Raw genomic sequence first — 18,433 nt, 5'->3', positions numbered from 1 at the left:
GTCAGGCATATCATGTTACTATTGGCTATAAGAGATATTTTCAGAAATCACTCCTAGATGTTTATGAGAATTCTGTAATGAATAAAAAACCTGTACTCCAGATTCCAGGGGGGGGGGGGGGGGGGGGGGGCACCTAAGCTTAGAGTCAGTCACAGGAAAAGTAGGTGGCAGACTTCAGTTCAATGGTATGATAAGAGAAAATGCAATCAGCTTACAACACAGATTCCTTACAAAACACTTGTATCACCCACCTTAAAATACTGATCAGAATACCACAATTATACAAAAGCGGACAGTACATATGATCAGAGGTTTGTTTCACCTATGGGAGGGTGCCATGCAAATACTGAAAAATGTGAACCATCAACTATCAAATAAAAGTCTACTTATGAAGTTTAAAAAATCAGTATTAAGTGGCAAGTTTCAGGAAAGACTAGAGCTCCTATATATTGCTCCAACAGGGATGGCAAATACAAGATTACATTAATAACAGCTTGCACAGATATATAAGCAATCATTCTTCACACACTACATATTTCACAGCAATTTGCAATGTATGAATATATATGTAGATACAAAATTCAAATAGCTTCTGAAATTTTCATCAACAAACAAAACTGGGTGCTATAATTTTCAGTGTGATAATAGTCTGCAACTGCGATGAATTTTTTTTGAATGACTTTGTGATGCCGTGCTCTTTATTTCATGTAAGATTGCACAATTTTGGCCTTAGGCCATTTTCAAGTTTTAGGTACTTGAAAATGGCCTAAGGCCAAAATTGTACAATCATACATGAAATAAACAGAATGGCAGCTAAAGGCATCAACGAAATTATAAAAATTGGATGCTTTAACCAACTATTTTACTTAGTGTAAGAGTGCTAAATCCTTGTCATTCTCAGAAGTTTCAGCATGGTCCTTGTACTTTACTTCCTTGAAGAACATTTAAATCTTTTGTTCACTCTTCATCCACAATGATCTACTGCAATCTATATCTCGAATAATGCTGTCACAGTAAGGCTGTTTTTGTACAACTGACAGATATATATCTGCCTTGTAACTTTGATCCAGTTTTCAGAAAATTTGAGAATAGTGTAAACTGAAATTCATGGCATCAGTGGTTTATGAATGGTCTTTTTTTACCAATAAAAATGTTTTTGCTGAAGCTAAAACATTACATTAAAATCTGAATTTACTTTAGATTTTAGCAACAGATGAAACTGGGTGCCCGCAATTGAAATTGTGTCAACTTGTGCCCTCCTGTAGTAAAAAGCAACGTTGTCCATAACCCAATGGTTGGTTTAAAAACTCCAGTCCTTTACATGACATGGTTCTATTGAAAAAGGTATGCTTTTGCCTTTCTCTGAATTTTGAGCTGACTTACCCAGGTAGTTACAGGGGACAAACAATTTAACGTGAACTCCAAACCATACGGTAGCCTGGCATCTTTTTAATTAACAAATCATTGCCACAGGTGAAATAAGTACTAAGGCTCATTGGTAAGTGCCATGTTAGAAACACATTTGTCTGGGGTTCTAGCCACAACTGTTCCTGTCATTTCTCAGTCACTACTTGTTTCACCTCTGGCAATGTTTTCTAAATGTATAAGATATCAAACTGTACAATTGTTCAGAATTCAGTGTGAACTGCAGAAGCCCTTATAATTGATTAAGGTCGATCAAAATCTGGTGGAAGGTAGGCGTATACCACCTCCAGTATGACTGTGGTGACAGTCCCTGTAGTACCTGGGAATTACTCAACAGTACATTAAAGACAACAGTTGATTTAATGCAGTTCGCACAGTACCTAATCAAAACCGCTAAGTGCTTTGAGGCATTCCTATATAACACAAGTTGTAAATTTACTTTGTTCAAGAGCATACAGCTGATAACATTAGCACAACTCCAGCTACATGTGCTGCATGACAAGATGGTAGCTGGAATGAATGGACTGTCTGTTCATCTCCAAATGTACACACAAACACAGCGGTACTTTTACACCAAGGGTGTTCTGTTAGATATTACATACACTAGCAATAGAAGGATTTATGCCATCTTCCAACTTACACCACTGCAATTTTTTTGAAGTGGTTTTTGTTCAATGTCACAAGCACACCAAATGGTTATAAATGGATCTCTTGGATACAAACACAAAAAGTTCCTCATGCCAGGGGTTTAAGTAGGTTCCCAATAACTTTACATTTAGTTTTTGCAATCTGAGATAAACCTCAAAATGGTTTTTGTTTATTTGTTTGTTTATTTTATGTACTTATTTATTTATACATCCATACACACATAAATACATTTAATTATTTATTTATTTACATTTTCTTTACATGGAGCCATCGTAACAATGGCTTTTGAAAGCATCAGACTTAGTACTATGGTTATATTTACACTTATAAAATACACTATATTCTACAGCTGTTGCTTCTTATGTCTATTTTTTACATTTATAACATTATAACTAATATGCTAATGTTTCATGTTACATTCACCATCTTTAAAATTCATTGAAAGAAAATAAACATTTTTCTATTAGAAAAGATTTTAATTTTGTTTGAAAAACATGTCTGGTGTACGTTCTTAGAGCATTTCGTAGCTTCTTATACCAATTCAAACCACTGATATATGGACTTCTATTAGTATTTTTAAATGTAGATCAGCTGCAGAGTCCCATAGTTCAATTCCATAATTGAGAAAGGGGTAAAGTGTTCCATAATATACTAATTTCAGTGCTTGGCTAGGAAATATCTTTGCGAGCTGGCTGAGGAGATATATGGCACTACTGACTTTTTCGCATACAAAATTAATCTAGTATGTCCACCACAAATTTTCATCAACATACACACCCAGGAATTTACAGTTACCATTTTCTGTTGCAGAGATATTACACATACTATTCATATTGCTGCGGTGAGAACTGCCTGTTTCAAATGTCAGTAGTTGAGAATTGGTGATGTTCACCTTTAGTCCCTGATCACTGAAGTATTTTGTTACTTCTGTTACACCACCAGTAGCAAGAGATTCTAGCTCACTAGATTCACTTCCATAGAATAAGATCGACTTGTCATCTGAATAGCTTACAATATGGGAGTTACTGCGTTGTGCAATGTCGTTAATATATATAAGGAAGATAAAGGGTCCAAGGATTGAGCCGTGTGGTACACCTTGTAATACAGGTTCACTATTGGACTGGGAGTTCATGATTTTATAATCTAGTTTGTATGACAATTTGGTGATTTGCTCATGATTCAACAGAATATTCATGGCTTGTTCCCCAATACTATAAGATTTTAGCTTTTTAAGAAGTACTCTATGGTTTATTGTATCAAATGCTCTTGTCAGGTCCAGCTCTTTTCTGACACCATGCTGGGAATCTACAAGCAGTTTATGTTTTGTGGAACAGGCACTTAACTGAGAAAGGATAATACTTTAAAATATCCTAATAAAAGTGGGAATTAATGATATTGGTCTATTGGTTGGAGACATCTTCCTTACTTCCCTTTTTATATGCTGATTTCACTACACTCATTTTTAGAACTGTTGGATACATGTTTTCTCTAATGCTGCAATTAATCAGGTGATTAAGAGGTTTAGAGTTTTCTTTTACTCACACTTTAGTATTAGCATTGGATACGCCATCCCGTCCAGATGATTTTTTTTTTTTTTTTTTTTTTTTTTTTTTTCTTTAGCATGCATATTGCCCTGCGAACCTCCTGCTCATTCACTTCCACAAATTCAAATTCGGTACACTGGGCGAGATGGCATCGGGTCTCTACCTGTGAAACTCATATTAGAGTTGATTGTTCGCCAGAAATGTAGTGGTTATTAAAAATATTACATACAGTATCTGGGTTTTTTTATAATGTTACCATCATGTCTTATGCTGAGTGGTTCCATGTTCATCTTGTTGGGACCTTTTCGGTATTTGTCAATCAGCTTCCAAGATTCTTTGCTTATGTTGTCAGACTGTTTTATTGTTTTGCTGTTAATCTGCTTCTTAGATTAACAATTTCAGTTTTGAAAGTTTGCTTGGCCCTATTGTATTTTTCCTTGAACACCTGCATTTTCATATATGTCTGCTTGTGACTGTGTATGTATGGATGGATGTGTGTGTGTGCGCGAGTATATACCTATCCTTTTTTTCCCCCTAAGGTAAGTCTTTCCGCTCCCGGGATTGGAATGACTCCTTACCCTCTCCCTTAAAACCCACATCCTTTCGTCTTTCCCTCTCCTTCCTGAAGAAGCAACCATCGCTTGCGAAAGCTAGTAATTCTGTGTGTGTGTTTGTGTGTTTTGTTTATGTGCCTGTCTGCCGGCGCTTTCCCTATATATGCACAATTTTAGTGCAGTAATGTGTCCGTTGTAAATTTGTGTGTGTGTGTACAATCTAACTTCTTTACCATTTCAGTGCAGTAATGTGTTCATTGTAAATAAGTATTATAGTAGTTGTATTACATGTTTATAACCTTATAAATAAATAAAAAAACTTTTTTATTTTAAATTCAGTGCATTAATATTTGTAAAATGACTCTTTCATATAGTGTTAATTAAAAAATGATAATCATTCCACTTGGGACCTGTGGAATGGTACATTAGCTTATTTGTTTTAGTTGTAAATATTTGTCATGTATTGTTTTTCTGACATGTTCCACATCCTGGAGGACCTCCTCACTACGGATCAATTGGAATGAAAGTAAATCTAATCTAATCTAATCTAAATATACTCCAATCACTTTATGCATTGGTAACTTAAGATCATTACTGTGGAGTACAATACCTGTCATTACAATTGATCCTTCTTTGGCGTGGTGTTAAAGAAAGGAAAGTTTTTTATCTTCTATAACCTTATTAACAAACTGCCACACCACCACCTTTTGCCTACGATTACTATTTGCTCGTATGTAACCTTCTAATCTGTAATATATTATTTCACTACATTTTAGCCCATGTTCTGTTATTACTAGTATATGTGGCAAGTGGTCTTCTATGAATATTTGTAGCATGTTTAGTTTGTTTTTGAGATATTGCATATTTAAGTGCATTAACTTTAAGGGTGTTATCCCTTCTTGTTTATTTGCCATCTTGCATGAATCTAAATTGTTTGAGTTACACTTTATACAACATTTTGCATACACTGGTTTTATAGAACTGTCCTGCAATGACTGATCACTTATTTCACAGCCTGGCTATTCTTTGCTTGATCGGGACTCAGTCATACCGGAAATACACCTGTGAAAACTGTTATTATGGTCCTTTATTCTAAAATAGTCTTGTGGTTGTAGCCTAGAGCAACTGCAGCTTTCTCTACACTGTCTTTCCAGGCAGTTTGCTTATGTGGGAAACTAGTGTGGCTTTCCCTTTCCTGTTTAAGTGGAATCCGTGTTTTGTGTGTTCATCACGACTCATCTTACTTAAGTCTATCAAATGTACATGGCTAAATTTATCACACAGTTTCTTTAGCTCGGAATTGTAGTGTCGAATCTCTCTGTTTACACACGACCACAGTGGTAAATCACATTGCACTGGCATGTTTGTGATGACAATGTTCATTTGAAATAGTTTTGGTAATATGTTGTGGAAACATCACAGGGCTGTCTTGCTTTTGTTTTTGTATACATTGTTGCCGCTGCCAATAATCACAATGTGAGTGTCTTTGTTCAGTTGACTTGTTTCTGTTCTAATATTCTCCGCCACTGCATTTAACATTGCACCAGGCTTGATTTTCGTGAAAACTAAATTTTTTGAATGCATACTTTCGCGAAAACGTTTGGATAGATCGTTTCCATGACTGTCGGCATACAGAAGGAGCCCATTGGTGCTTCTTAAGGTTGGCAAGTTCTTCTTTTGTTCTTTAGTGGGAGTTTTGTGATTACTTTCTGGTTCGTTTATGTCTGTTGTATTACCACAATCTGCTACTAGTGCTCAGAATTTGTTTGATAATGGTATCACTGGGGCTGTACTTACATGTCGTTCTTGCTTGTGTCCCCCCTCAAGCCACATTTTCTGCGCAGAATGATCATTAACAACGGTGTTGTCATGTGTTAGGCAATAATTCCGATCCACTGCTTTATATTTCGTTTCCAGCTTCTTGATATTTCCTCAGAAGTTCTTGATATTTTGTATTGATTGACACTAAATCATCTGTTAACACACTTATTGTTGTCTTACAGAGTTACATATTTTGGACACTATATTTCACTGTTCTATTGAATATATTGAGAAATGTCCCTTAACTGCAGTAATTAATAATTAGCACAATTGTAAACAAAATGTACCCATCATTTTAGGTAATCCTTTACAGTATAAACACTTTTCTAACAAATAATTCTTAAGGGTATTCCTAAGGTATGTATTTCACTTCTGTCTTTGATCTCTCGTGGTAGTTTGTTGTATAGTTTAATTCTATTATACAGCACACTACTTTGGGTTTTTGTTTCGATTTTCTACTTAGACTTAAGTAGTGGCTCAATCTGATTCCATGTGCATGTAGAGACCTGTTCGTTGGATACTGTGTTTTTAATTTGGATCATCATTTGCAAAATATAGTCATGTGGAACAGTCATAATTCCCATGGATTTAAATAACTCAGTGCAGTGACTTTTCTAGCTACTTTTTGTCATAATTCATACAGACATTTTTGTAGCTTAAATATTGTTTGTCTGTTCTGCTCATTTGTTCCCCCAAACAATATCCCAAAAGTCATCACAGAATGAACATATGCAAAATACGTTGTTCTGGTTCAAGAGCTACTACACACTGAATTTATTATTCAGTGCGAAGCATGCTGAAGAGGTTCTTCCCAAGGGCAGTAACAAGCTCAGTATATTTTAGTTGTGCACTAACATGCAAACCTAGACATTTTGTTTGTGATATACAATCTACGAGCTCATCTTTCACTTTTAAAGAGTATTTTTGGGTTTTCTACTTTTGTGGAAACTAATGCTGTTGGTTTTTTTACATTTAAAATTAATGTGTTGTTGTCTACCCATCTGCATACATGCACGAGTGTTTCTTCAGCTTTGTTCTTTAGTAAACTTTGTAATGTTTCACTGATTCAAATGTTACTGTGTCACCAGCAAACAATATTGTTTCACCGTATTTGATACTCTGAGAAAAATCATTGATACATATCAAAAAGAGTACTGGGCCAAACACGCTTCATTGGGGGATCTAATATTAATGTATTCTGTTTTTTAGGTGTGCACAAAACCACTTATTTGCTACCCCTCCTATAAATAGAGCTTCCTGTTTATGTAATAGAACTGTGTGGTGTACTGTATAGAATGTATTGCTGAAGTCAAGGAAGATGTCTGTCATATGATCTCCCTTATCTAGTGCTTCCAGAACAATGTTTGTAAAATGAGCAACAGCTGATTGTGTGCCTTTACCAGGCCTGAACCCAAAATGTTCTTCACACAGAAGATTGCACTTTGTTAAGTACCCCATGACTAACTTTCATTATGGTTTCAATTACTTTCAAAAATGACAACAGTAAAGAGATGGGCCCAAAATTTTCTATACTTTCAGTGTCCCATTTCTTATGTAGAGGCAGCACCTCTGCATGCTTTAGTGCCCCAGGGAAGCAACCTGTGGTGAATGATTCGTTTGCGACACGTGCTAAAGGGTCTTTGATACTGTCCATACAGTCCTTCAGAAAGCACGCAGGCACTTCATATATAGCTGCTGCAGTTTTGTTTTTCACCTCCCGAATAACATTACTTATTTCTTCTGAAGTGTTGGGTTGCAGCATCATTGTGTTCGGAACACAGTTCGGTGTTTGTATAGGCTATATTTTGTCGACTGTGTTGTAGCGTGGTATCTATGTTGCTGAAATATTGAGTTGCAAAATTTGCAATTTTTATTGGATCACGTATTATGGTACCATTTTGCTATAATTGTGTACTTGTTTTGTCTTTTTCCTATTTGTCTCCTCTATGGTAACATTCCAGGCTGCTTTTTATTTTTTCTGCCTTTTCTATAATTATTATTTTGAGACATTTTTGCTTGGTGTATAATTTTTCTATATATATTTTTGTATGTTAGGTGGTATTTTTGAAATACAGTGTCATTTCGGCTGTTTTTTTATGCTGTTGTGGTGTTTGAGTGTTACAGAGGATTTCCTTATCCCTTTGGTCACCCAGTTTCGTGTTTTAGTGACTCATAGTACTTTTGGGAACACTTTTTTTGAACCTGAAATTAAATTTAAATATAAACTTTGAAAACTTCCTACCTGTACTGGTCTTCATGTACACTTCTTCCTATGTTTCACTGTTCATTTGAGTGGTAAATTCAGCCTCTTTTTTTCTTAGAGAAGACCCTTCTTTATGGGAGATTTTAGTTTGGTTTAATTTTAGAGCTGACTGGGATGATCTGAAAGGCCCAGGTTACCTACGACAATGTCACAGTTTTCTTTCTCCAAGCCAGTTAGTATATGGTCAATAACTGATGCTGAATGCTTAGTTATCCTTGTGGCTGTGTTAATCAATGGCAATATTCTACAGCTGTACATAAGGCTCAAAAATGTGTTGCAGAACCCATCTGGATTCAATATGTTGATGTTTAAATCTCCACAAATAAGAATTTTGCCCTTAGGGTTTGTAACCATGTCCAATACTTGGAAGAATGTAGCTATGTCACCACTGGGAGAATGGTAAATACTCAGTGCAGTTAATCTTTGGAATATATATGGCTTTTGTATCTCAATAGTTAATATTTCTACATGTTTTTCTTCGTTTAATGAAATAATGTCATTTCTAACTTCACACATAATCCCTTCCTTTACATGCATTCATGATACATCTCCTCTCATACTGGTTCTACTATAATGGCATGCTAGATTATATGAGCTTAGAGTTACATGTATTATTTCAGGTCCCCTACACCAATGTTCTCTTATGCAAACAAGAGAGTTATCAATAGCATGCAGTTCACTTCTAGTTGTAGAACTTTATTTCTTATGGACTGGGTATTTTGGCGGAGAATTGAGGAACACTTAGCACTTCTTACCTTGGAGCCTTCTCATTTTTCTAGTCTTCCTAGATGAGGAGGAGCTACAGTTTCCTAGTCATTCATGTCACTACCCACTACTGTTTCTGCTGAATCCTCACAGATTTTTGCATAGTTTGCTCTTATTGCTGATAGTTTTATCACCTCTATATTTTTGATGTGTTTTTTGCCCTTGTTGGATCTGGTGGTGGCTCTGTGACTATGGGTTTGGTTTTGAAATTATTTTGGTGGTTTTTTATTTCCTTGGTTACCAGGTTCACCAGATATTCTTTAACCAACCTGTTCAGGTGCAGTCCATGTTGTGTGTGGAATCTACATCCTATATTACTCACATCAACACAGTTCAAATTTTTAACATGCCTACAGATTTTAGCAAACTGATTATTGGCACTCTGTATTTCTTTTTTAACACACGATTGCCTCATAAGATCGTAGCGATGCAGAATATTCAAAATTACGACATTTGTATGTGTAAGATTTTTCGGACATAGCACTCGCCATTTCATTTTTGTATACATCATTAAACTTTCCTGAAGTACAACAAAGTATTTATTGTGTAGATTTTTTACCCCTGTAGATGATATCATCTTTTTAATTTCAGTGGTCTTCTGCTTTCACTATACCACACGAATATATCTTCACTTAGTTTATTTGCAAGACTACGCTCTGGCTGTCTGAAAGCACAAATAGTTTGCTATTGGATTTTACGGACTGGAAGTTGTTTGATGTCATTTGACTAAACACTTCACTGCAATTTTGGGTCAGCAGATTTGCACTGGCCAGTTTTATGCTTGGTTTTTTATTTGTCAGTGTCAATAAAATTTCTTCTCCTGTTATATTCACATTGTTATTTTCCTCTTCACCTCATTCATGAGTACTACATAGGCCTGCACTTCCAAATCGACAGTAGAAAGTACTTGCAGTAAGTTTTTGTGTACAAAGCTTATGTTACTTTCATGGTTTTTTCAATTTAGGACTTTTTTCCTTGCTCCTACTGTACGTCACATCTGTCCATTTTTACCTAATGATCGCACTATCATCGCCATGTTCAGTTCATTTTTCTAAGTTGTAATTTAGAAATATCCATTTTTAAAGTACCAATAATAAACTGTAAACTAGTTACTGTATTTACTCGAATCTAAACCGCACTTTTTTTCCAGTATTTGTAGTCCAAAAAACTGCCTGCGGCTTAGAATTGAGTGCAAAGCAAGCGGAAGTTCTGAAAAATGTTTGTGGGTGCTGCCACAACTAACTTCTGCCGTCGAATATATGTAGCGCTACAAAGGCATGCTTTATAGACACAAAGATAAATACTCGCACCAAATCCACTGCGTCAGTAAATAAATTTAAAAAAAAAAGGTGGAAAATGAGCTTTTTTTCTCCGTCTCGAGTTTCAACCACTGCATTTTCATACATTATCCAACGAAGTAAATGCAAATTCCATATTGTTCATCTTCGAATTTAGCAGCATTTCAATGTACTACGAAAATCCGACTGGCAAGACTGTTTGGGATGTTTGTCAATAGGGCCAACTCTACTTGTCAAGATGGCCAACTCTACGTTATGAATTTTTTCCTACCTGTGAGAAGAGATGGTTGCTAATAGGAACTTTTATGAATTGTGAATTATATGCAGTATTCTCTTCGCCATAAGAATAATATGAATATAAACATTTTGCCATGTATTGTTTCGTGTTTGCTGCTATCTCATTTAAATCCTGTTTGCCCAATAAACTACGAAACTAGAGTGAGACAATAGCGGAAGTATTTATGTATTATGTCATGTTTATATTTGTATTATTTTTACGCCTGATAGTGATAGAGTCAGAAATGAAGAACAGCAATTGACTAGATTTTTAAATCTAAGATGACTAATTTCTGTGCAGAATGTAATGTACTAAAGAGGCGCCTGCAAAGACTTTCAAACAGAGAAAAATTTTCGCTAAACTCTCGTTCAGTACATCATATATCATACGCAGTCTATTATATGCTTCTTGTTGATCATTATCAAAGAAAGCAGCAGTGTAAGTAACAACAAATAGCAGTCTCTTGCCATTGCTTCGCTAATGAGATGATTCCTCTCCTTTCTTTTATTTATTTTTTTTTTTATTGTAAGCAGCGGTAGTGCGCACAAAAGCAAGCCATGCCGCAAGCAGCGACAGGCCATAAACACGCACTATCAGAATGCGACAAACAATGCATGACACAGTACAGTAATGAGTTTTCAGCTTAGAGTGGCGTGAACACCTATAACAAAGAAAACAGCACTTATCAGATCAAAGAAAAATAAGCAATCAATTCAAACCAGACGAAGCACGTGAAAAAGGAAGGGTACCCGTATAAATACGGACAGAGCGCCTGATGCATAGCAATGGCTACCTGGCAAAGCTTAACTGCTAAGCTTACGACTCGAACCAAACTACTGTAGCTGTATCGTCATTCATTCGACCGAAATTGTGTCTCATATTACAATGGACCAACTTTGTTTCGATTTGGAGATGCGGCCTAAAACTTTCTTCTCCCCTTGAATTTCGAGTCAAATTTCAGGTGAGGCTTAGATCCAGGAAAATTATATTTGCTTGATTTCAAGTCTCCTTTTTGCTTAGATTCGAGTGCGGCTTAGATTCGAGTAAATACGGTATGTGTTCATTTATTGACATTGTGTGTTTATCCGATATCCCAGGTTTTCTAACCATTATAGTGAAGTGCATAAACTGGGTGAAAAAGAGGCTAATGACTATGTTACCACTTTTCATAAACTAACACCTGTAGGGTTTATGACAAGAAAAACTTTCTCAAAATCACCTGTGTTCAACAGGCTAACTGTTCATGCATTGTCTAAGTTAATTTATCATCATTTCCTTGTATGTTCAAGTAGGTGTGTCAGAAAAAGTTAATAACAAGAAATGATGGTGCGAGGATACTGGAGTGTATATATTTATATTCTGAAAGACTCACTTAAGGGATGGTTCTTAAGAGACACAAAGAAAACACTGTCACACAGTTATGAAGGTGTCTTGCCACTATATACTTTATGGCCCAGCTCAAAATGTGTGTCTCTGTTTTGGTGTTCTAGTAAAGATAAGTCTTTTAGATTATAAAACATATAGTTTACTACTGATTACGTGGTGAATAGGTGTATTAGTGTACCTTTTAAGTGTACCATTAAAGATTTCATTTTTCTTTACGTAATATAGCAGAAAACGGGAAAAGATCATACAGTCGTATTTTCTGTTTACGTTTTGCTGCAGCAAAAATCTATCGAATTTCGTTTAGCTGTTCTTTGCTCTCTCCAGCAATTTAACTGCAGCATGCCTTTTCATTATTTAACTAGCATTTCCGGAAAGTAGTGTAAAGTTTAAGTTGTTGTTTCAGAAACTTTGTACTGTTGTTTTTGTTTACACACAGTTGTGTATAGGTCAAATTTTTGGAACCAAATTTTGTGTTTATCTATAATTTAACTGACTTATTCTTAATAAACTATTACATTTACCATGAGTGAAAAGTGCTTGACTTGCTGTAGAACTGTTTGGTCGGGGCTTTGGTGTGATGGGTGCTGTAGTTTTTTCCATGTGGGTGACTGTAGTGGCGTGGGAGTAGGGGAAGTAAATGAGACTCATCAGCAGTTTTGTAGGATTTGTAGTAGAGACAGGAAGATACTAGAACAGGAGGGAAAAATTGCCACCCATCAGGCTGAGTTAGACAAGGCCAGGGGAGATCTTGATAGGTTAAGGAGGGAGAAGGGTAAAGAGAGGAGGGAAGTGGCAACAGTCAACAGGAGGAACAGGCCTAGAACTTTGTCTGACAGTTTCATGGTGAATGTGGAAAAAAATTGGACCTGTTGCTTCAGTTAGAAGCTGGTGAGCCTCAAGCAGTTGCAGGTGTAGACAGGGCACAACAATCTTTCACCAGTAAATTGAAAAGTAAGAATGTAGGGAAACCAGTAAAGAAAAAGAAAGTGTTACTGTTGTTAGGTAGTTCCCATGGCAGAGGTGTTGGCCAACATTTGCAGGATGAACTAGGATCAGAATACCAGGTCCCCAATTTTTTTTAAAAAACCTAGTGCTGGTCTGGAGCAGTTGAAGTTAAGCCTCTGTTTAAGAAGGGAGATAAAGAAATAGCAACAAATTTCCGTCCAATTTCACTTTTGCAAACATTCTCAAAAATTTTAGATAAAGTAATGTACAATTGGCTTTATAACCATCTTATCTCAAATAACATACTGTCAAAGTCACAGTTCGGATTTCTAAATGGTTCTGATATTGAGAAGGCTATCTACACGTGCTTAATTCATTAGATAAAAAATTGCAGGCAACTGGTATATTTTGTGAACTATCAAAGGCATTTGACTGTGTAAATTACAATATCCTTTTAAGTAAATTAGAATATTATAGTGTAACAGGAAATGCTTCAAAATGGTTCAAATCTCATATCTCTGGCAGGAAACAACAACAACAACAACAACAACAACAACAACAATAAAGATTTTATTGTCTTTAGGCCATTACAGCAATTGACAATGCCAAATGAAGCTTTAATTTATATTATAATACAGTGTGATAAGGTATTGTCTACTGAAATATTTTAGTTTATATTACAATAAATGTACAGTGGGGCATCTGTTGGATTACTGCATTTTACAGTTGAAGAATTCATTGATATCATAGAACGGGTGGGCAATAAACCATTCATGCAGTCTTTCTTTGAGTGTATGTTCAGGAAGATCCTGTATAGCATGTGGCAACTTATTAAATAGTTTGTGCCCTGTGACTTCATAGCTATTTATTGATTTTGATAATCTGCAGTAAGGCAGTTATATGTGTTTGATGCTTCTTGTGTTGTAAAAATGTACTTTTTCTCTACGTTTCACATCTCGTAGGTTCTTCTTTCTAAAGATTAAGACATTATATATATATAGAGGTTTATTACTGCCATAATTTTTTGTTTAGTAAATAAGGGTTTGCAGTGAGTCTTATGTGAAGAATTTGTAATTATCCTAATGGCTTTCTTCTGCAATAATAGGATGTCATGTATATGACTACAGTTACCCCACAAGAAAATGCCATAGGATATTATTCTTTGGAAAAACGCAAAATAAGATGATCTGATGTATGTTCCAGGTACACAATTTCTGAGTTGTCTTAATAAATAAATTACTCTAGATAGCTTACTACTGATATAGTTTACATATTGGCCCCAGGATAACTTTTCGTCTAAATAAACTCCCAGGAATTTAACAGAACTAGGGTCATCAGATAGTGGCTTGTCTCTTAAGAGTGAAGATTATCTGCCGAGTTTTATTTTCATTTAGCAGGAAACCATTTGCTCTGAACCAATATGCTACGTGAGGGAGTGTGTTTTCAACACAGGTTTGAAGATCATTAAGATTGTTACTGCTATGAAGAGAAGTCGTATAATCTGCATACAATACAGTGGTGGATCTAATAGACGAGGGGAGGTCATTGATCATTATCAGAAACAGGAAGGGGGCCAGTACAGATCCATGAGGCACACCTACTTTAACATTTTCTATGTTTGACATTTCCTTACCAACACAAACTACCTGTTTCCAGTTGTTGAGATAAGCTTTTAATAGTCTGAGACTGCTTCATTTGATGCCGTAGAATTGTTGTTTCTCTGGTAGTGGTGTGTGCTCGACACAATCGAAGGCCTTGCTTAGGTCACTGAATGAGACCTGAGCAAAGCCATTTTTCACAAAAACTTTGAGGATGGAACTGACTACCGTGTTGACTGCATCAATGGTTGACAGATTCTTCCTAGATTCTCAAAGTGAGATGATAATTGTTGGTACATGATGCATTCTATTACCTTGGAGAATGCGGGTACTATTGAAATAGGCCTGTAACTAGATGGAGAGTCTTTATCTCCCTTTTTGTATACTGAGACGATCCCTCCAGTAAGCACTTGTTTATGCAATGGGTTAAAGGGTACAGAATGCAATCACACAATTTTTTTAGCAGGTTGCATGATATGCCACATACATCTAAGCTATCAGATGATTTTAGTTGTTTTATGACCCCTTGTACAAATCTAGGCGATGCTTCGGAAAACGTTAGCATGCTTGTATTTAGTGACTGTCCACCCCAATTTTGGGAGAGTAACTCTGATGGACTAATGTCTGGTCTGAGAATTGTTTCTCCTATTTCTTTCACTGAATTAATAAAAAACTCATAGAGTGTTTGAGGTGGGATATTTTTATTTTGTCTTTTTTAGTATTTGTGGCAGCAATGTTAATTACTTTCCAAGCGGTTTTGCATTTATTGGTGGAATTACTTATGCTGTTGGCATTGTAGGTTTTTTTGGCTTGCAGGATGGCTTTTTTGTATTCATTCCTGCATTCCAGATAGGCTGATCTGGCAAGGGTGTTATTAGGAAAGAGACATGTATCAAGCTATCAGGCATCATCCAACTGGGAACTAATTACATGTGGGGTCCCACAAGGTTCCATTTTAGGGCCCTTACTTTATGAGGAGGTATTTAATAGAATTGGGGAGAAGAGGAGTTTGTGGCACAACTTGACAACAAAAACGGACCAGTTGGTAGCACATGTTCTGAGGCATCAAGGGATCACAAATTTAGCATTGGAGGGCAGCGTGCAGGGTAAAAATCGTAGAGGGAGACCAAGAGATGAATACACCAAGCAGATTCAGAAGGATGTAGGTTGCAGTAGGTACTGGGAGATGAAGAAACTTGCACAGTATAGGGTAGCATGGAAAGCTGCATCAAACCAGTCTCAGGACTGAAGACAACAACAACGTTTTCTTGCGTATATCAATGACTTTTCATCAGTAACATTACCAGACGCCAAGTTCGTTTTGTTTGCTGATGATACAAACATTGCAATAAATAGCAAATCAAGTTTAGTCTTAGTGTCCCACGAGTATGTGCCTAACATAGGATGACAAGCAGATAAAAGAAGTGGACAGTGTTAAATTCTAGGGATTACAGCTTGATAATAAATTCAACTGGGAAAAGCACACCACAGATCTGCTGAAGCATCTTAAAAAATCTCTATTTGCAATGCGAAATGTGTCAGACATAGGAGATATAAAAATGAAAAAGCTGGCTTACTATGCTTACTTTCATTCCATAATACATTTGGGATTATTTTTTGGGGTAATTCATTAAGCCAAGCTAAAGTTTTCTGGGCACAAAAATGTGCAGTAAGAGTTATATGTGGTGTGAACTCAAGAACTTCCTGCAAAAGCCTGTTTAGGGAATTAGGAATACTAACTACTGCTTCCCAATATATTTATTCTTCAATGAAATTTGTCAAAAATATATCACAATTTCAAACTAACAGCTCAATTCATGGAATCAATACTAGAAATAAGAATAATCTTCACAAGGATTTAGAGTCACTTAGTCTTGTACAAAAAGCTGTGCATTATTCAGGAATAACTTGCCAGCAGGCATAAAAAGCTTAACAACCAATGAAATTCAGCGTGTAAGAGAAACCTAAAGGATTTATTGGTGAACAACTCCTTCTACTCCATTGATGAATTTCTCAGTAGAACCAACTGATTTGTGTGTGTGTGTGTGTGTGTGTGTGTGTGTGTGTGTTTAAGTACAATCTAACTTCTGCACCAATTCAGTGCAGTAATGTGGTCATTGTAAATAAGTATTATAGTAGTTGTATTTCACGTTTATTACATTATAAATAAATTTAAAAAAAAAATATTTTAAATTCAGTGCATTAGTATTTGTAGAATGATCCTTTCATATAGTGTTCATTAAAAAATGACAATCATTCCACTTGAGACCTGTGGAATGGTACATTAGCTTATTTGTTTGAGTTGTAAATATTTGTCATGTACTGTTGTTTTTCTGACATGTTCTACATCCTGGAGGAACTCCTCACTACAGATCAATTGGAATTAAAGTAAATATAATCTAATCTGGTGTATTTAGAGTTTATGCATTTTCCTCAAAGAAAACACACACACACACACACACACACACACACACACACACACACACACACACCTAAAACAATTCATGCAAAGCTATCATAGAGAGCACAATGCACAATATTCCCCCATCTTTATTTATTTCAAATTCTTGACTTTTCCTTAAAAAAAAAAAAAATGTCCTGTAGATCATGAAAACTCACCTGTGTATAAAGCTGCGGCTTTCAAGATAGCTCATACCACTAGCAATCTGGGTGGCCATATACATCAAAACAACAGCTGTTATATGCTCCTTACTTCCAGTGCGCAGATAGTCCAGTAAATTACCCTTGCTCATGAACTCTGTTATTATATAAAATGGAGGTTCACGGGTACAAACACCTGTCAAAAACAAACAAGAATATTTTTAAATATCATCATGGTATGAAAAAGAACTTAAGTTACAAAATAACAGTTTCAACAAAAATACAAGAAATGAATGGAGATAACTTAAAGGAGAGCAATATGACAACTTAAAACCTGGGAGGAAAGATAACTTAGCCATTGTCACTCTCAGCTATTTAAAACTATTGTTTTGCCTGATTCTAACAATTATAAATTCTTTTGCAGCTCTGCAGCGAAAAGAAGGTGAAAGGGAACTGTTATTTTTATCACTGTCAACTTGGTATTGAGTGATGCCTGTCAATTTTCAACATCAAACGAATGAACCAATGATAGATTTCTTTACCACTTTGCTTAGATTACACACCACATATGAACAATGGAAAGTCCAGGATGGAATAACAGTAATGTGGAAAGGATAGACTGCTACTGACCGCATAGAGAAGGCATCGAGTCACAAGCAGACACAATGAAAAGGAAGAAAATGAATGTTAATAATATTTCAGGTTTTCAACAAAGTCCTCCTCCAGAAGTAGAGAGGGGGGGAAGCCCAGAGCCCCCATCACCTCCCCCCCCCTCCCCCGAGAAAAAGAAGCCCACCAAGAAAGAAGAGACCTCTCCCCCCCCCCCCCCCCCCCCCACACACACACACACACACACACACACACACACACACACACACACACACATCACTGCCATCTCTGGCACTAAGGCCAATCTGAGTCTGAGATGAGCAGCAATCTAGGGTGTGGGTAGCTGGGAAAAGAAAAAGTGTGGCATGGGGACAGAGAGGTGTTGCAGGGTAAGGGTGGGGAAATATGCTAGTGTTGCTTGTGGGAGGGTGCAAGGACATAGGGGGAGGGAGTGGGGACAAGATAAGGCTCCTAAATGCGGCATTGGGAGGCTCTACAGGAGGGGGGAGGAGGAAAGAGAGGAGATAAGTACAGCAAGGGAAGTGTTATGTAGGTGCATCGGTGGGATAGAGGCATGTGAGATATTGGAATAGGAGCAGGGTTGGGGACAGGCTGGTAGAGGACAGAGACTAGCAAATACTGACGCCATAGATGTTACGGGAACAATGTATCAGGTAGAGTTTCCACCTGCACAGTTCA

General features: G+C 36.4%; 1 protein-coding gene across 12 annotated transcripts in view; it reads right to left on the bottom strand.

Annotated features, from left to right (window-relative positions):
- The window catches only part of LOC126266607 (tyrosine-protein kinase Abl), a 428,403-nt gene that overhangs the window by 100,187 nt on the left and 309,783 nt on the right, over positions 1–18,433 (bottom strand). For all 12 annotated transcript variants that reach the window (XM_049970945.1, XM_049970933.1, XM_049970934.1 and 9 more), the window contains one exon: positions 17,144–17,321. In XM_049970945.1, coding sequence (XP_049826902.1) covers positions 17,144–17,321 — 178 coding nt within the window. The remainder of the gene's footprint in view (positions 1–17,143; positions 17,322–18,433) is intronic.

The sequence above is a fragment of the Schistocerca gregaria genome, chromosome 4 (genome assembly GCF_023897955.1).
Source record: "Schistocerca gregaria isolate iqSchGreg1 chromosome 4, iqSchGreg1.2, whole genome shotgun sequence".
Lineage (NCBI taxonomy): Eukaryota > Metazoa > Arthropoda > Insecta > Orthoptera > Acrididae > Schistocerca > Schistocerca gregaria.
This window is presented reverse-complemented; position numbering and strand designations above follow the sequence as displayed.